This window comes from Lutjanus erythropterus, chromosome 21 (genome assembly GCF_056507025.1).
Source record: "Lutjanus erythropterus isolate fLutEry1 chromosome 21, fLutEry1.hap2, whole genome shotgun sequence".
In the NCBI taxonomy this organism is placed as follows: Eukaryota; Metazoa; Chordata; class Actinopteri; order Lutjaniformes; family Lutjanidae; genus Lutjanus; species Lutjanus erythropterus.
The window spans coordinates 14,918,470-14,936,403 of NC_139337.1; the positions used below are offsets into that span (position 1 = coordinate 14,918,470).

At 39.1% G+C, this 17,934-nt stretch overlaps 1 protein-coding gene across 2 annotated transcripts in view; it reads left to right on the forward strand.

Moving 5' to 3' along the window:
• The window catches only part of cntnap2a (contactin associated protein 2a), a 421,874-nt gene that overhangs the window by 191,904 nt on the left and 212,036 nt on the right, over nucleotides 1-17,934 (forward strand). For both annotated transcript variants that reach the window (XM_084710438.1, XM_084710437.1), the window contains exon 3: nucleotides 4,992-5,185. In XM_084710438.1, coding sequence (XP_084566564.1) covers nucleotides 4,992-5,185 — 194 coding nt within the window. The remainder of the gene's footprint in view (nucleotides 1-4,991; nucleotides 5,186-17,934) is intronic.

Below are 17,934 nucleotides of genomic sequence, written 5' to 3' on the forward strand. Positions count from 1 at the left end.
CCTCCTCAAGTGCCCCCTGGGTTTGGTCCACTGCCTACGTAGAGCCATGGGTGCCAACATATTTAACATATATATTAAGCAAATCACAACAAATCTAGCGCTTCATTTGGATCATCAAGGGAAAATGAGAAATATACACACATTTATGATATTGTAATTTATTCTGATGCATGCTTTAATCTTAGTCAGCATTCCTCTGGCAGTAGCACAGTGTCTCACCCTCCCTTCCCTTGCACCAAACGCCACAGGCAGGAGAGTGACTGCTTTTACTGTGCTTATAGGGACACTAGAGTCTTTGTTGCTCTAAAACTTTGCAACGAAAGGCAACAGAAGAACAGGCCAATGACCTGTATGTCATGATTTTCCTTTCTTTTTTTCACCATTAATTTGGAAAATTACATACTCATTTAAAAAGTGATCAGTATCAGTAAATTTATGACAGAAAGTTTAGTATCGCCCATCTCTACTGCATGGGTATATCAGTGCTTGAAGATATATACAGATATACAACCACACATCTTGGCTGAACTTTCAGATGAACTGCCACTGAAATTCCATCCACCACCACCTCTACAATGTACCACAGTTGAGGAGGGTGCAGTAATGGCCCCATACATTTCACATATATTCCATTCATACCTCTCTCACTTTCCTCTATTGTCCTGAACTCTACCCATAACTTCTCCAATCTTGGCTTTCTGTTCCGTGTCATTTGAACCTACTCGCAGTCTACCTCTCCGTTGATGGCATCCCCCCCCTTTCTCCTGTTGAATGGGCTCCGTTTATCTCTTTCTCCCAAGTTTCTCATCCCTTTCGCTCTGCTCTGTTCGTCTTCCTCTTTTCACTTTTGGCCTCATCTATCACCTTCTTTACCATAACCACATTGCTCCCTTTCCATCCTTTTTTTTCTCCAATCCCATCCAAATGCTATCTCATCCCTGGCCTCTCCAGTATCAGAGCCATAAAACCCCCTCTCATCACTTCCTCTTCTCTTCACCTCATCAATCTCTCTTACTCTCCCTCATTTCCATCTTTCCAACACCACACTGTCCGATCTTGTTGGTGGTGTCATACTGCCTTGGTCACTGTTCGCTCAGCGTGCTTTCTTAATCTTTATTTTCTACTGTCTGTTTACTTATCACAATCACCCTGCCCCTCCCAAACCCGATTCCTCGCCCTCCCTCCCGCATCTCCTCCTTTTGATAGTGTTTTATCCCCCCAAGGGAATGGCTTTGCTGCAACGGGTTTTTGAGGTATTGACGTTTCCACTGATACCGGCCTGGTTATCTGTCAGGGCCGAGGCTGGAGTGTAATGGCTCTGTAATTGGATAAGATATAGGATTTTTGTCGTGGGGGGATACATCGCAAACTGCTTCACCCTCTATTTTATCATATGACTATCATCTCTCATGCCTCCTCCACTAGACGCTTGGTGCTCTCTTCTGACTCTCTCGTGCTTTCCGGGTCTCACTATCTCCCTTTCTCCCACTCTCTCTGCGTGTTTCTGTTTTCTCTCTCTTCCCTGTCATTTTGAAATCAGTCACTCTCCTTCACTTGTGCTTTCAGCCCGTCACTTTCTTATCTGTATTTGTGTCCTTTAGAAAAAAATCCATCACACGGAATCAAAGGAGACGGCCGTGACATGGCCAGTTCGCAGTCCATCCACCACCCAGTCTTCCCGATAATCATTTCACAGTTGCATTCTGTCACAGGCTCGGCTGTTTGCTGCACTGATACATCTTTGATGCTCCGTGTGTGTGAGTGTGTGCATGAATGCAAAAGTGTTCACTGGTCTTTACATGTGTTTCATGGACTCTGTGTGCTTTTTCCTTGTATTTCTCACACTGGTTTGACTCCTCTGACAATACCCTACATACAATGCTGGCATCACGCCTCTGTTTTTTTCTTATATGTCTTAATGGCAGATGAAATCAGGTCAGTGGGATCCTGTCCAGCATTTTTCTTTGCCTTCTGCCTGGCAGTTGCCTTGCTCTTTTGTTTCTGCATCATTTAACCTGAGGCTCATTTAACCTGTGAGGTCCAGGGGATTTTGGCCCTGCCTCAGGTAGACACCTGGAGGTGTGAAGGGGGGCAGCTTCTAGAGGACACATGAGTGTGTGTCTGGAAATGAAGGCAGAGCCATGAGGTTTCAGGCTAGTACAAGGACGCTGAGTGGATTACGAGACACACACGGCCATCTATTCCACCAGTCGACACTGTAGCCATGGGAAAATAGCATTGAAACGCTCTCCTTTGATGCTTCCAGAGATAGCCATTTTCTTCAAAGCGATATTTCACCTTGGTAGAATGTTTTCCAACTTTAGTGCACCTCCCCTGTAAAGCAGACCATAAACCTTCAACTTGGCTTTGCCTTTTTAAACCCTATGCAAAAACGTGAAGCTTGCCTCACACTATACATATAGAGCTGAATAAAACACTTGCAAAAATGACATTGATCAGCATGCCTCGTGGTGCTATTCACAGTTGGGGAATCTAATTCTGGCATGAAAACTTATGATATATGTCTCCATTTACACACATTATACACATGCATATTTTCTCATGAAATAGCATATCATAAATTCTTAAATGTTGCTGCAAAAAAATGATGAATATGATTCATTGCTGTAGATGAAACTACCCAACAGCCTATAAAGAAGTTAGGTGTGGGCGATATGAACATTGGTGCTTTCACAAAATATTAACACAGCAACATTTCTGATACCCAGAATCTAAGATGATATCTAGTCACATAACCTCCTTCTTTTTTCTCTCTTTTTTTTAAGCGTTTGAAGATCAAATCATCACTAAAGTATTTGGCCATATCAGACAGAGCACAGACGGGCATATTTCTCCAGTTGTTTTCTATAGGCACTAAGTGTTTTTTGCAATGCCAATGCAGTGCGGGCACCTTGCGAGAGCCAATAAAGACATGTGGAATGGTCAAAGTTGTCATACAATTGATGAGAAAAATGTGATGCAGACTCGCAGCTACAACAGAGAGAGAGAGAGAGAGAGAGAGAGAGAGAGCACTCATGCGGACTAACAGCTGAGTAATATGCATTTGCTCGAGTGGGCAGTTATAGCTGACTATATAAACTTGCCATCATAGGAACAGCGGTTAAATGACCTGTAACGAGCCACAATTAAAGCATGAAGTACATGCATGTGTACATCATAGGTGTGCTCTGGTACTTAAACAAATAGCACAACACCTCTGCTGTTTTATGGCTTTATATCTGATAGTTTTTTATATGGCTGGATTTCTGGAATATTAATGGCCATATTGACAATAAAAAGAAAAAGAAACAGTCCAGCGTAAACACTCAGCTCAACATTTAAACAAGTTATTTCCACAATGTTTACTGTCGATTTTTGAGATGTATGAAAAATAGCTGTTCCAACAGATAGATGCACTGAAAATGAAAATGCATGTTCCACCACAGTGAAATATCACTTTAATCTGCACTCAGAGATGCACATATTGAACCAGAGCTTAGCTGGAAATAAGTTGAGATAAGCATATGTAACTGTCAGTGTGAAGTGGACTGAATTTGTGCTTGACAGTATTTGCATTTTTCACTTATTTACACATCTAGGGAATGTGCCATCCCTGTTTTACTCTGTGTAAATACTTGATATGATAAATGATATATGATAAATAGATCCTATCATCAGACATATGTCATCAGTAACACAAGTAGACTGATGTGCTCGCCTTCTAATTGTGGTTTCCGTCTTCCCCAGTTTTATCTTTGAGCTTAAATGGAATATGTCTGTAGTTATGTGGATGACAGTAGGCTCCCAAGCATTTATAAAATGTCATATTACGCCTTGAATACCAATAGTAAAATAGGCATCCATCCTGAAATGTCATACATACTAATGCCACTCCTCTAAAAATTGAGGTGCTGCGTTTGAGAGTGAATAATTACATGATACTGAAGAAAAGTGTACTCATCGTTCTTGTGAAACATCTTTATAGTCGGCAGGCTCTAGCTCCCGTACGCAAAGCTCTTAATAAAACATCACGACTCCTACACTATTCCACTGCCTGTCTTGTTGCAAATGGCTGGGCTGCTATCTGCTGGACGTTGACCATTAATAATTGGATGGACTGTAACTGCACATTCCCTTTGTAAAATGTCATTATGGTGGTGCCATGCTGCTTCTCTGCTGGCCTGTGGACAGACACAGCTCAGCTTGTATGTGCAACATGCAGTCTTTGCTAATAAGACATGCCGAAGAAAAACACATTTCATTCTATATTTGTTGCGTTTTATCTATTTATTCCTTGGCCAAGCCATTTACTCTAGAAAACAACCCAGACCCAGTGTGACTTTCGTCAGTAAGCAGCACTGTAATTTACCATGGAAATTCAGGCTGATGACTGTTTACTGGAATTTTCTGCTGTGAATCCACACTGTTGTTACACATGCAGAATGTGTCTTGGCATTGTCTTGCTTAATTAAGCAGAGAGATCTCTGAAAAAGACATGACCTGGATGGCAGCATATGTTGCTCCAAAACCTGTATGTACTTTTCAGCATTAACGGGGGCCTTCACAAATGTGACCCATGATGACCACAGCACACTTTCCCTCTTTGTGTAAGTCCATCTCAGATGAGCTTGGGCCCAGAAAAGTCTGCAGCATTTCTGGATATTGTTGACATATGACTTTCTCTCTCTCGAGGACTAACTGAACCAAACTGTGACAACATTTTTACAAATTGTTCCTGAGCCCATGCAGTATCCTTTATAAAAGAAATGTCGCTGGATTCTCAGAAAATGTGATTTTTTATGGATTGCAGATGGTGAAATCCCTAAATTCCTTGCAGTTTTGTGTTGAGAAATTTTGCTCTAAAACTGTTGGCTGTTTGCCCACGACTTTAATACTGTCATCTGTGACAGTTAACCTGTTCAACTGTTTTTATTTATTTACCTATTTTCATAAAATGGCATTTATTTATTTTCCTCCCTTTATTTCTGCAGGTGCTGGCGGATGGTCACCTCTGGACAGTGACCATTACCAGTGGCTACAGGTGGATTTGGGTTCCAGAAAGCAGGTGAGCGCAATAGCGACACAGGGTCGCTACAGCAGCTCTGATTGGACGACGCGATACCGTCTCCTCTACAGCGACACAGGAAGAAACTGGAAGCCATATCACCAAGACGGCAACATTTGGGTGAGTCAAAAAGTAGTGTGTGTGTGTGTGTGTGTGTGTGTGTGTGTGTGTGTGTGTGTGTGTGTGTGTGTGTGTGTGTGTGTGTGTGTGTGTGTGTGTGTGTGTGTCTGTGTATGAGCCCCAGCCATAGGCAATCAGATAAAGAACTACAAACGGTAAGACCATCAAAGACAGAGCTCTATAGCTGGCATGCTTTTATGTTCTTGTTGGGTGATAATTACAGATAACCATGTCCAAAGCTATTTTCATGCATTTTTCTATTTTTTATGTCCCCTGTTCATTTTTGTGTGTGTGCATGTGTGAAAAGAACATATGACTCAAGATGTATGAGCTACAGTAAAAGGAGGGAAAGATTTTTTATAGTGCCAAATGAGGACACTACACAAAATATCTAATATTTTCTTGTCATCACTTTTCAAATATGAAGTCTTCCTTTTCACCTTCATGTAACCCAGAGCAGAAAACCTTGTGTGGGAGGGAAACTCTCAAAGTGTCACAGCTCGGTCTACATACATATTCATCAATCAATTATCTCGTTTAACTCAATATAAAATCTCAACCAAAGACCTTATTCAAGCTTTGATGGCTTCTAGATGGAAAATACAATGAGCCATTAGCACTTTATTCCTTGACTTTGTATGCATGTGATTTCTCTCTTGCTATACTGTCTATGTCCCTTCTTCTAAACGACCAGACCCCTGTGACTGCACTTGAGTGGAGCGTCTGACAATTCGTGATCATTACCTACTAGGTGGACGGCCGACACTATTCACTGTCGCTGTGTGGTAGATGGGCTTTCAGCTTAGAGGTGAAGAATAACCCTGTCATAAATAGCAGATCAGCAGAAATATAAAAACTGGAGGTGCTTGCATGTTTATCTCCAGTATCTCCTTATTAGTTAGCCACAATGCACATTAATTAACATCAATATGATGTAAATGTATCAACAAGGTATGCAAAAACAGATAACAGAACATCAGGGAAATACTGTATATGAGAATAAATTAAAAGAAAACCCAGTAAAACCATTACAGAGCTGACCACACAACCAATATCATGCCTTTCATACAGTATATCAACTAGATTAGTAAGAATGCTGTAGTGATGGCATTAAAAACAGATGGAATGAACAGATGCTGAACATGTTGATCCCTGTTTTTTAAAACTCATGTCAGTGTGTAATTCATGTTATTTAGTAAGTAGTAAATCCAATGAGGGGAAAGTTGTTTTCCAAAATCTTCACCAAAAATTTTAAAAAGCATCACATAACTTCAGAGCAGAAGGTGCACTTTCACTAATATGGCTGATTTACTCCAAATTAGAGATTAAAAACTGCTTAATTCTGTCAGCTGTAGTTCTGTTTACATCTCACTGTTTGGTTTTGATTTAAGTTTTATGTTTATCAGTGCAGGAATATATGGAATATATGTTTGCTAATTTTTAAAGCTACGTATGAAACATTTTACTGTTTGCACATGAAATTACATTCAGACTACTGGTTGTCGCACACAGCTAATTTGGTTAAGTTTAAGTGCAATTTAATTTTGAGTTACTTTTCCCATGTAATGTTATTGCTTTTCATGTCGCTCTGATTGTTTTACCAAATTAAAAACAGAATGACAATTTTCTTTTTTCCCCACAATCTTCCTTTCTGACTCATTTTCTCAATCTTGCAAAAATAATCATCGAAATTTCTTTATTCTCATTTATCTTCATCAAAAGGATAAAATAAGGTTTTCAACTGACATGGTTAGCTTTAGCTGACACTGACAAGTAAATTAGCTATCCTGTCAGTGCTAGTAAATGGAAGGGGAGCCTAATACTTCCACTGACCAAACCATACTTCCATTCTTGCTAGAATAATAATACTGCTTCAGGGCAGAGTTTCTTTTAACTAACTCTAAAATTTTATTCCTGACATGCAGGTGAGCACATCCTCCTTTTTTATGAAGTATAAAACCTTTGGACCATCACACTTTGGGTATGAGAAGGTCCAATGTGTGACCTTGGCTGAGCTTGATCACCAGCTTCATAATTAAAAACATCTAGTCAGTGTGTTTTCATGCACACAAATGTGCACAGTATTTTTGCATGTGTATGTTTTTGTGTGTAGTTTTAAGCTCTGCATTCAGCCCCAAACAGCTTCATCATTATTTCCTCTTTTAGTACTGTTAGGATTGGTTGCAGTGACAAATATAGATCATTTACAGTTGAAAGTAAATTAAGCTGTTGTTTTTGTGTGCTGCATCATAATTGTTTGCCGATTATTATTTATTCAGAAGTGTTTTCTCCCTGCCATTAACGCTGATTCATTGCCTCTAATATTTCTGCAAATACTCCAAAACACATTCATCTCTTAGATGTTTTTGTAACTATAGCCGACTTTTTTCCCTGTTTTTCCCAGATGTATGACACGCGCTGTATATTGCTTTTTAATTTATCGCCAGTGTAATTCAAAATATTGCTTATGTAAACAAATACAGAGCCAATAATTTTAAGCTGGGCACATCCCATCAATAACCCCCAGTTCAGTAACAAGCAAAACTGGAGCCATTTGTTTCTCTGTCTCTTGTCTTATTTAGAAGAGGCTTTGGGACTCACACATGCAGGCACACATGATTCTACTAAAGCTGAAAATGTGCCTCTGCACAAGTTTAGACCTTTTTTTGTGAGTGTGTGTGTGTCCGTTTGTGTGTAAGTGGTGAATGTAAGTGTAATATTGGAGCTATCAGTGCTATTGATCAAAGGGATGGGTGGGGATGGTAGGGCGCTTAAGCCAACTTAATGTTTCACACACACACATACACACTGCTACCATCAGACCCTGTTTCAGCCCATTCAATCACATTCGGCTCAATCCCATTCACCGCTGGATGAGGTTCACACAGCGATCCCCAGAGAGAAAACCACCTGTCCTGCAGTCTTATGCATGAAGGTTCTATTCAGGAACATTTTGCCACCAATCACCGCCTGCCGTTACTCCGCATTGATGACTTAACTCTTTCACTGTCAAACTGAGAGGAACACTTTCTGTCAAAGCAACAATATCAATGCTAGCTTAGCTGTTGTGACTGTGATTCACAGGAGAGAACAATCGGTAAAGACTCGGCAACTGCTGCTTTGGTTTTGTGTAAAATGTTTTTTAATGCCTCACTAATGTACCAATTAGGAGTCACAGTGACACTGTTGAATTACTGCAATAATTAACATAGCAACTGCTTTAACAGAGGATAATGCCAATGATGCTGTCAATATTTGCAAACTTGAATTAATCAGTAACACAATAAACATAATCACTAGGCAATATGTTGTTGTCTTAGAGAACTTTTTAAAGTTTTAAGTCAAACTCATATAGACAAATGAAATAAACTTTTTAAAAGTTTTATTGACCTACAATGTTTTGTTGAGATAATTTACTTTTCTTTCCTTTTCTAAAGTGAAAAATGGTTATATTTTCAGTTGCAACAGTTTAATTCTCAATCCCACTTAATATTGACAAGTCAGGCTCACAGCTCACTGTGAACAATTTTTGTAATACAGAATTCTTTGTTTATAAAAGTCAATGATTCAAGTTTTTCCAAATAAGAAAAGAAAATTATCTTGAGAAAAGATTAAAACTTAAAACTTAAGTGAGGAAATTATGAGTTTTCTTTACCTATTTTTTACAGTGATGAGAAGACTGGCTCTTTTAAGTTTTGTTCACCCCCCACTAGCTAAGTACAATCCAATACGAATCTGACAGAAGGCACAGAAGACCGAACTGAAAAAAGGCGCCAGCACAGTTATGCTACTGATATTTCAGAACCATGGTCGGGACCATAGATTCTAACTTACACAAACCTCAGTCAGATAAGGCATCAATGATTCAGGTAGACTAGACCAACATATTCAACTAAATAACCCCTCTGCCACTATATTCTCTGTGCTACGGGATGGAGATGGAGGCCTGCGTAAAAAAAATCAGGTTTCAGTGTACATCTTTATTATTATTTTCAGTGTATTCATTTCTGGAGCTGTCCAAGACAATATCTGAGGTCAAACACTGACTGGGACAGAGGGTGGCTGCCTCAGTGGTTCTTCTGTAAATAAATGATAAAAATCAAACACTTTTAATGAATCTTTTTGGGTTTTAAATTATTCATTATAAATTATTTTTCATGACTACCTGAATCCTGTTTGCTACAGAGTTTGGTAATAGTAACTTGCAGTTTGCGCTATGATATTCGCAATATGCCACAATAAAAGAAGGGAATAGCAAGCAGATGAAAATAATCAGGGTCTAAATGTCTCAAAAAATGCTTTACAAATGTTTTAGGAAGTACAAAATGCATTTTATATGCTTGTTATACCTATGTGACATGATTTGATGCGTGACGCTGAAGACAAAACACTGTTTGTTTAGAGTGATGAACTCTGCTGGGTGCTTTAACAGTATGTATTTTTTGTTTGCTTTTACCAAATTGCACTCCGGCAATGACGGCAATAAAGAAAAATTTACTTACTTATGCACCCCCTGAAAACCTTCACTCAAAAATAATGGCAATTGCAAGAGTTCAAGTGTAATGTGTTTTAGAAATTTGGACTTCTCTGCGTTTCAATTTGTCAGTGAAATGTGTGTCTTGGAAACCTTTCAAGTGATCATCGTAATGTCTTGTGTCAGTTTGAGTTTGATTCCAGCATCATGATTTAATGTGCGTCTCCGTAGGAACAATAAAAGCTGAAGGTGGTGTGTATTGAATTCTGTGAGAAGATAGGGGATTAAAAAACACTGCTCGTTAAAACTCAATTAACTTAACAAACATTTTAAGTCACATTTTACTTCCACACACTTGTTTACCATAACTCTTGTTCAGATAATGCCAGCAGGCCCTGTCTCACACTGTTTATTCATGTGGATGAGAAGCTTGAAGCTGCATGTACACCAGGTCAGCTGACAGTAATGTATGTATCCAATAAACTCGCTCAGCCAGGGCTGCAAATCTTACGCTGATACACGATCAAGAGGGGGACTTGTTAATAATGGTTTCTCACTGGACCAATGAAAAATAGCCCAATATGGTATTTTTTTGGTTTTAGGACAATTCTTAACAATGGCACGAGTTCCTGCCACCCAGAACTGCCTGGTTTCTTTTCTGTAATGTTTTATTGTGAAGTCATTTTCATGTTCCATTTACATGAGCCTCCACCTGGTGTGGGGCGTGTAGACAGCATGGCATTGGACTACATTCAAATTCTGCTTGTGTGTATCTTCGGGGGTTAGATGCTTCCATAAGTTATACCAGAAAGGAGAAATAGCTCATGACTTAAAGGCATAATATGCAACATCTTCCTAAAAAAAGCAGTGTTTATACTAATAAAGTCATCCCTCTCAATCATCACTTACGACCTACCTGTATTTTTCACATGTACAAACAAGTTTGAAACTTCAGATTACAAAAAAGAAGGGTCTCTTAACTCTCAAACAATGTATGCTGGGAAGTCTGCAAATGTTCTGTTTCTTTAGAAACATAATTTAATGAGTTGATCAAATTATGCAGTCCATGAATTCAACTCATCATTTCGAGTCAAAAGACATCAAGTTAGAAGAGCTTGTATATAATTATAAGTTTTGAAGTATTTGTGAAATAGTTCAACTAACCTAATGATGAATAGTTAAAACTTTTATGTTTGTAAAATGAAAAAAAGATTAGTTGATTCCACCAAATTCCTGTATGTTTTTGTTTTGTTTTTTTTTTACAGTGTACAGTATTCACTGGCACATGTTGCTAATATTCACCAAGATATCTTGCCACTTAACAGCAGTTTCCCCAGGACATAATAATGCTGTTCAGGGGCAAATACAAGACAGAAAATAAATCTTTACTCTAAATCAACATCTCAGAGAAAAAGGATCTGCTCTTGGAAACATATTACTGACCTTGTTATCTTGTCAGCTGGCCTGTGAGCCATTTTGCCCCCGCTTGAAGAAACCAGGGCATAAGGCAAGTGAATTATAGTTACCCACAACTCAGGCAGACCTACAAAAATAACACATACTGTACAATAAAGTGGTATCACTATTTTGGATCTTCATATGTTGTGAGATTAACAGTTCTATTTCCTGCTGTCCTAGTAGCCTACGGATAGGAATTTCACCTCCTGAAAGAGGGTCATTTCATAAAACTAGGTCATCTATGTAAACATGTGCAGTTATTTTCAAAAACTGGTGCCTTGTGGGCAGAAAATAAGAGGAAAAAACTCAAGGTTTTCCTACCATCTTTAAGTGAGAGATTGTACAACAACCAGAGCACAGTGTGCATAATGATGTGTCTGATTCTGCCTTGTAGCAGTGGCCTCAAATATTTCATCTCAACAATACATCATGAAACTACTTTTCTTCCAAACACATTTGTATTTTAGTTTCAACTTCTCTCTACACTAACCACTAGATAAATTGTTTTAGTCCTTGAGTTGAAGACTCCCCATTGACTGTCCTTAGAGGCAAAACTACAAAAAATGGAGACATACTTGTAGTTGAAAGCAGGTTTCCTCGGTTCTGAAATGTGTTGAAGTGTAACTATCAAATCTCCCAAAACAAAAATAATCAAGTTTCTAAAACTGTAGTTGTGCTGGAGAAAATGTATTTACTTCCCACTTATAAAATATTGCAATTTAATTTATTTATCTGTGATTATTCAGAAGAAAAGCAGCGAGAGAAATGAAAGCACAGCGCTGGCTTTTTGAACCTGAGTGATTTTCCCAGATTTAAATCGCCCCCGATGTTTTTACATCTGATTAAATACAGACAGCAAGTGCCTCATACATTTACGTTTAGGCATTTGGCTGACACTTTTATCGAAAGGAGTCTACATTAGGAGGAAAGTAAGTGTACATTAATGCAAGGGACCAGAAAGACAGGGACAAGGAAAAAAGAATAAAATGGTTAGTATAAAGACTAATAAAACTAATGAAAAAGAGTGCTAAAAATGTCTTTCATATATGAAAGTGTTCATAAAATAGGGGTGCATATGAAGATGCACCCCTCTTTTATGAATAGAGGAATAAAAGCAAATATGATTAAAAAGTCATTATTATGATAAAGTATTTTTCCTCCTCTGCCTTTATTAGAGAGTGTCGGTGTAAGAGACAGGAAATATGGCAGGATAAAAGAAGAAACGGGAATGACATGCAGCAAAGGTCCCTGGGATGATCCAGGGATGTTGTATTATGCTATGTTACGTGTTATGTGTACTGTAAGACGCAGCAGCTGACGTTTAGCAAAAGTTACACTCACAACCTTGTTAATGCACTTTTTTCAAATTGCTCCATATTGAATTTCTGTGAAAAAACTGGTGCCAGTCCAGTTATCCTGAAAGATTTTAATGTCCTGGACAAACGGGAGGAACTTTGGCTAAATATTATCTGTCTTTGAGCTTAAAGGAACATTACAGTATGGAGGCTAGGGGTTGATTGACTTTAGCAACAAGTAAATCTTTTTTGGACATTAGGAAACTCGGTAAATCACAGAGACCTGAAGCGGAGCAGCTGGAGGACATCAGGGGGAAAACCATAAAATATTTTTTGTGCAAAATATGATCCAGTTTCACCAAAATCAGTGACATAGTTTGTAGTGTGTGATTTAGTGCCATAAAGCATTTTACAGCCATGGCACACATAGATGGAATCTCTTTTCACCAGACATTATGACCGGAGAAAATTAAATATGTCGGACTTTAAGAGATATTTTCAGTAAAAAAGTAATTCAGTAATTACCGGAATGACAGAAACTCTGGCTCCATCATACCTCGATATTCTGGGGAGGCCCCTTTGATTTAAAAATCTACTGTAGCTGCCTCGTACCTCACTCGTAAAATCACATTCATCTGATAAATCTGCAGCCTGCTAAATGTCAGCTTGTAATCGAGTGATTGGGAGGAGTGCTCCAGTTCTCAGCCAAAGTGCTACTATACTTTTTCTTTTCTTGAAAGTGTCACACAACAATGATATTTTTAAGCTTTACTTGTGAAGAGATCGGCATGACTAAAGCACCGAGCGTCTCCCTTTCCTCCTGAAGCTTCGGAATAGAAAACATGTTTGTGTGAGTGGGATGAAGTGTTGCCTTCGCTGTGATAATATCAAGAGTAGGAGACAAGGACTCATTATATAAACAGAAATATTTGACTAATTTCTTCACTCTAATTATAGCTGCACAAACTAGCCATCAAACATATCAACTGCTACTGTTGTTAATAGAAGCCTGAGATGTTTGAATAATGATAAGCTTCAATTAACTCAGTATTATAAATAAAACCCCAATATTTCACCCAAACCTTCATAGTCCTGCTATATTGTCATGATGACCACATGCACAGCATTAGTGGTTCTTTCTAAGTGGTCCTTCACATCAGTGTCTCTGTCCTTGATGTCATGATAATAGAGGAACTATAAAAGGAAATATTTTCTTCAAATGATAACTGACTGCTTTTGCCAGCAAGAGGAACAAACAGCTATTGTTGTTCTGTCAAACTCTACGTGAATGCTTGTTTTCTCAGTGATTAATATTTGTTTTGAAGATAAGAATTAAGTGCATGAGGAATACATTTAACCATGCAATGTTCAGTTGTTTCCAAGACACTATGTAATGAGTCAAGTTGCAGATGAAGATGATCTATAGCTGCTACCCAAACAGCGACTGGTGCCGGCTGATGAGACGGATCAGGGAGGGGATCAAAGGAGATTCTTTTACATCAGAGGAAATGAGGTGCACTCATTTGATATTAATGTAAGGTTTAGCATTCAGTTTAATGTGTTTATTAATAGATATAATCCTCTTGCTTTCATCCCAATTCATATTGACCTCAGCACATAAATTTCTTAAAGAGGTTACCAGGCAGCCACATGCATGAAAACAAGTCCACACACACACACACACACACACACACACACACACACACACACACACGTTCACCCACTGTGACTGCTGCTGCCGTCTGCCATTGTAAATGAATTAAAACATCCGGCATTTAAATCCAAAATGTTTGAATTTAACTAATCAGACCACAGAGGAACGCATTGCTCGCAGTCATGGATATGACTTCGCTGGCTTTTTTTTTTTTTTCATCTAAGCTGATAAAAGTCTCCTCCAACTTCTGGTTCGGTATCTTGATCCACTGCAGTGACTTCACAGGGCTTGAATGTCAGTCTTTTTAATGTCACTTCACTCTATTCCAGATAAGAGTTGTACGGAAATTAAAAATTGCTGAGTGTGAATAACGAAGGGACGATGAATTGAAAACACTTTCCGGTGGGTCATGTAAGTCTCCTGTGGTGCAACTTGAGTGGCTGCTATGAAATTTTAATAGTACTGTCACGAATATGAACACTGTACTGGTGTGACAGTGGATAAGACATGGCACCGGAAAGTTTAGTCAAATTACAGCTTTGCCATGTTACGGAAAGAGCTGTCACAGTGTATCATGACAGGAAAAAGCTTTGAAAACTTTATTTGAAGGGGTGTGCATTCACAAAACTGTGTCATGATACCTGCCATGAACATATGAATATTTATGACTGCTGTCGTTAAATTTTATTGTGAATAATGTAATTTTCAGTGTTAAATTGACATTGTTTGAAATGTAACTGCCATGACAAATTGAAACTGTTCAGGTATATATTTTAACATGACATTATGCTATCATGCGTGGTTTGTTTTGACACCAAAAATAAGTTTGAATATCTTCTTATAAAGAAAAAAAAACATGCTGCAGAAGGACTCCCACACACTGTCCAACTTGTAATGTATCATTTGCTTGTTATGTTGCAGTGCAAGACCGTCATCAGCAAAGTGTTTCCTTTGTTCTAAAAAAACAAAAACTCAAATCAAATCGATAACAGTCTGCTTCTTATCTCTGATGAGAGTTGCCATGTGCAATACCAATCCAAACTTTCCTCTGCCATGCTGGTATCGTCGTGTCTAGCTGAATCTGGCCAAGCTGGAGGTCCTGGCTAGACCCCCAGAGCCTCCGAGAGCAACAGTCGCCAGTTTGATGGCAGGCAGTAGCAGGTTTTCTTCATAGGTTTGGCTCCTGGCACCCTGGGGCAGCTAATTAGGCAGCTAGCTCCATGGCTAACTGAGCTAACTAGCTAAGGACAGCTACAGAAAACAGCAGATAGCGGTTAGCCTACTTTAGCAACAAGTAAACTAGCTAACGACTGTCCAGTAACTCTATAAGCTAGATCACCTTGGTACTGTGCTCTGTCTTCAAAGTAGCCTTATAACTTTTAATGACATCTTTATGGCAAGTCCAAAATGTACCACATTACTTGCAGCCATGGAAAATATACATTACACACTTACAATGGTCTCATGAGAGTTAAGTTTGATAATGTCAAGTTGTCATGACAAAGACATTATTGGCGTGATTAATATTTAATTGTCTCTTTTAAAAGACATCTCAATGTCAACTTTGCGTTAAAAACAACACAACTGGCCAAATGAAACTTAATGACAACAGTCATAAACATAGAGTCATGTTCATGACAGGTATCATGTTATGACAGTGTAATGGCAATCTCATGCCCACCCCATCAGATAAAGTGCTACCTACCCATTTTATATCAGCAGCACACAGCTGGTGCCCTCCTAACCACTTAAGAAGAAGCATCTTTTATTTTGTCCACAAGGCTGGTGGTGATGATTGGCGTCTGTCTGACTCATTTTGACACACAGATCTTGCCTCGTTCCAAGTGGTTCTCATGGGTCCTCCAGCTAAAGTCAAAGCTCTGGGTGAGTGGGCGGTGTGATGCACGAGGAGGAGTCAAACATGAATGTGGAGATGCTGGCCTCCTCAAACATGATGTCAAAACACACATAGTCTCTCAAATAATGAGTTAGTGAAGTGTTCGCAGGCACAGATGCATGCACACACACACACACACACACACACACACAAGAACACACACAAACCTGGTAACTTAGCTCCATGAGGTGTGTGAGGTTTTCTAGCAGAGCAGGGAGGCAGTCTTCACTCCATCAGTGTTGGTCCCTGGTGAGCAGAGGGGAGAGAAGGTGCCAAATGTTCACAGCCTGAGTAATGGGCTCTTAAAGCTCTATTCTTTCCGTGTGTGTGTGTGTGTGTGTGTGTGTGTGTGTGTGTGTGTGTGTGTGTGTGTTTGTGTGTGTGTGTGTGTGTGTCCCTGTCTGCTTCTCTGTAAAATTTAATTCAGTGCAGGGGAATGTTTTGCACACCAACAATAATTTAGTGAAGGCGGACGGGGAAATACTGAGGATGCTAAAATGTTTCTTGATTTTTACAGAGCACTTTATTTCTTTCAGTCACCCTACAGTAATTAATTAGTTGAATGGAAGTGTATGGAAAAGTATTTGCATGAAATGCTCTGGAAGTGTTTCTCATTTTTCAGCTAATAATGTATGTGAAGCAAAGAAAAAGGCTCCAGTTTCCTTTGTCACCAGCTCTTTGGGAGCTCCTTTTAGCAGGTCAGAGCAGTTAATGAGAGACTGAACTGAGGAGCAGTGCTCCAGCACATGGCTATTACAGACACAAAGGGGTATAATAATGTACCAGTTCCAGTAAAAGAAACATAAGGAACCATGAAAGCACCTGTGCAAATGAAAGTATGTATTAAAGTAGTTGAGGCTCAGCAATCAACAAAAGTGCACAAAGCATATGATGGAAAAACACTAAATGGTTGCCATGAAACATACATGACTTCAAACTTCTTCCTCCTTCCTTCCTTGAGTGTTCTTCCTCAAATAGCACTGAAGGGTGATGAAGTAGGACCCTAGAAATGAGGCAATGATGTCACCTCTTCAGTGGTACGGTATCAAAAGCCACTAGATACATAAAACTGAGAGAGATTAGCATGAACATAATACATTTAATGATCATCACTTAAAGGTTATAACATGTTTTAGGATGATACTTATGAAAGTACTATGAAACTGCTCACAACAAGGTCTATGGATAAACCGGGCTATGATTTCTAACAGACATTGCTTTTAAATTTTTCAAATGTATTGTTTGGGACTACAAGCGGAGTGCCATCTACTCCCATTATATTCAAGAGAAGGCAGACATCTCTATGGCAGATATCTACAAAACTTGGCAACTCACAGCAAAACAATCTAGATGGATAAATAACACAACAGTCCAGAGAGAAATATGTTTTGATTTTGTGGTGAAATGTTCCTTGAATAACAAGAAACTGTCAGGAAACAGGGAAGGCAGACAATCAAGACTACACAAAAACAAATGATAGTCGAATGACAAAAAAAAAAAAAAATGACAAAAATGTTCCAGGGTAGAGCACAGGTCAGGTTCCCCATTCAGCCCGTCTGGAGCTTTAGACCCAGATCAAAAAATCCATTTGGCTTCTGCCTGCAGCAGAACTTGGTTGTGGTCTCCACCCCTAGTGGGAGGCTTGATTGACTGTGTAGTCCAGAATTTTAATTCTGTGCGCGAGTGTCAAGAAGTGGTTAGCCAGAGGAGGTGAAGAATCTCTCCCGCCGAGGCATCTCTTTTTGTTCAATGAGACCCGTTCCCAAATGCTATATTTTACCGACATATAGTTTCAGCCAAGGGGTGTGAAAAATAAGGTGTCCGATTTATACATTTTCCCCTTTTCAGATCCTTAAACTGCTTTAGTTTGTTTGAAAGAGGCCAGCTGATGTCACGTCTGTAAGAAGGAGCTAAGTAATAGACCTTGTGCTGAAGTCTGGTTTGTGGAAGGAGAATTTAATTGATCACCAC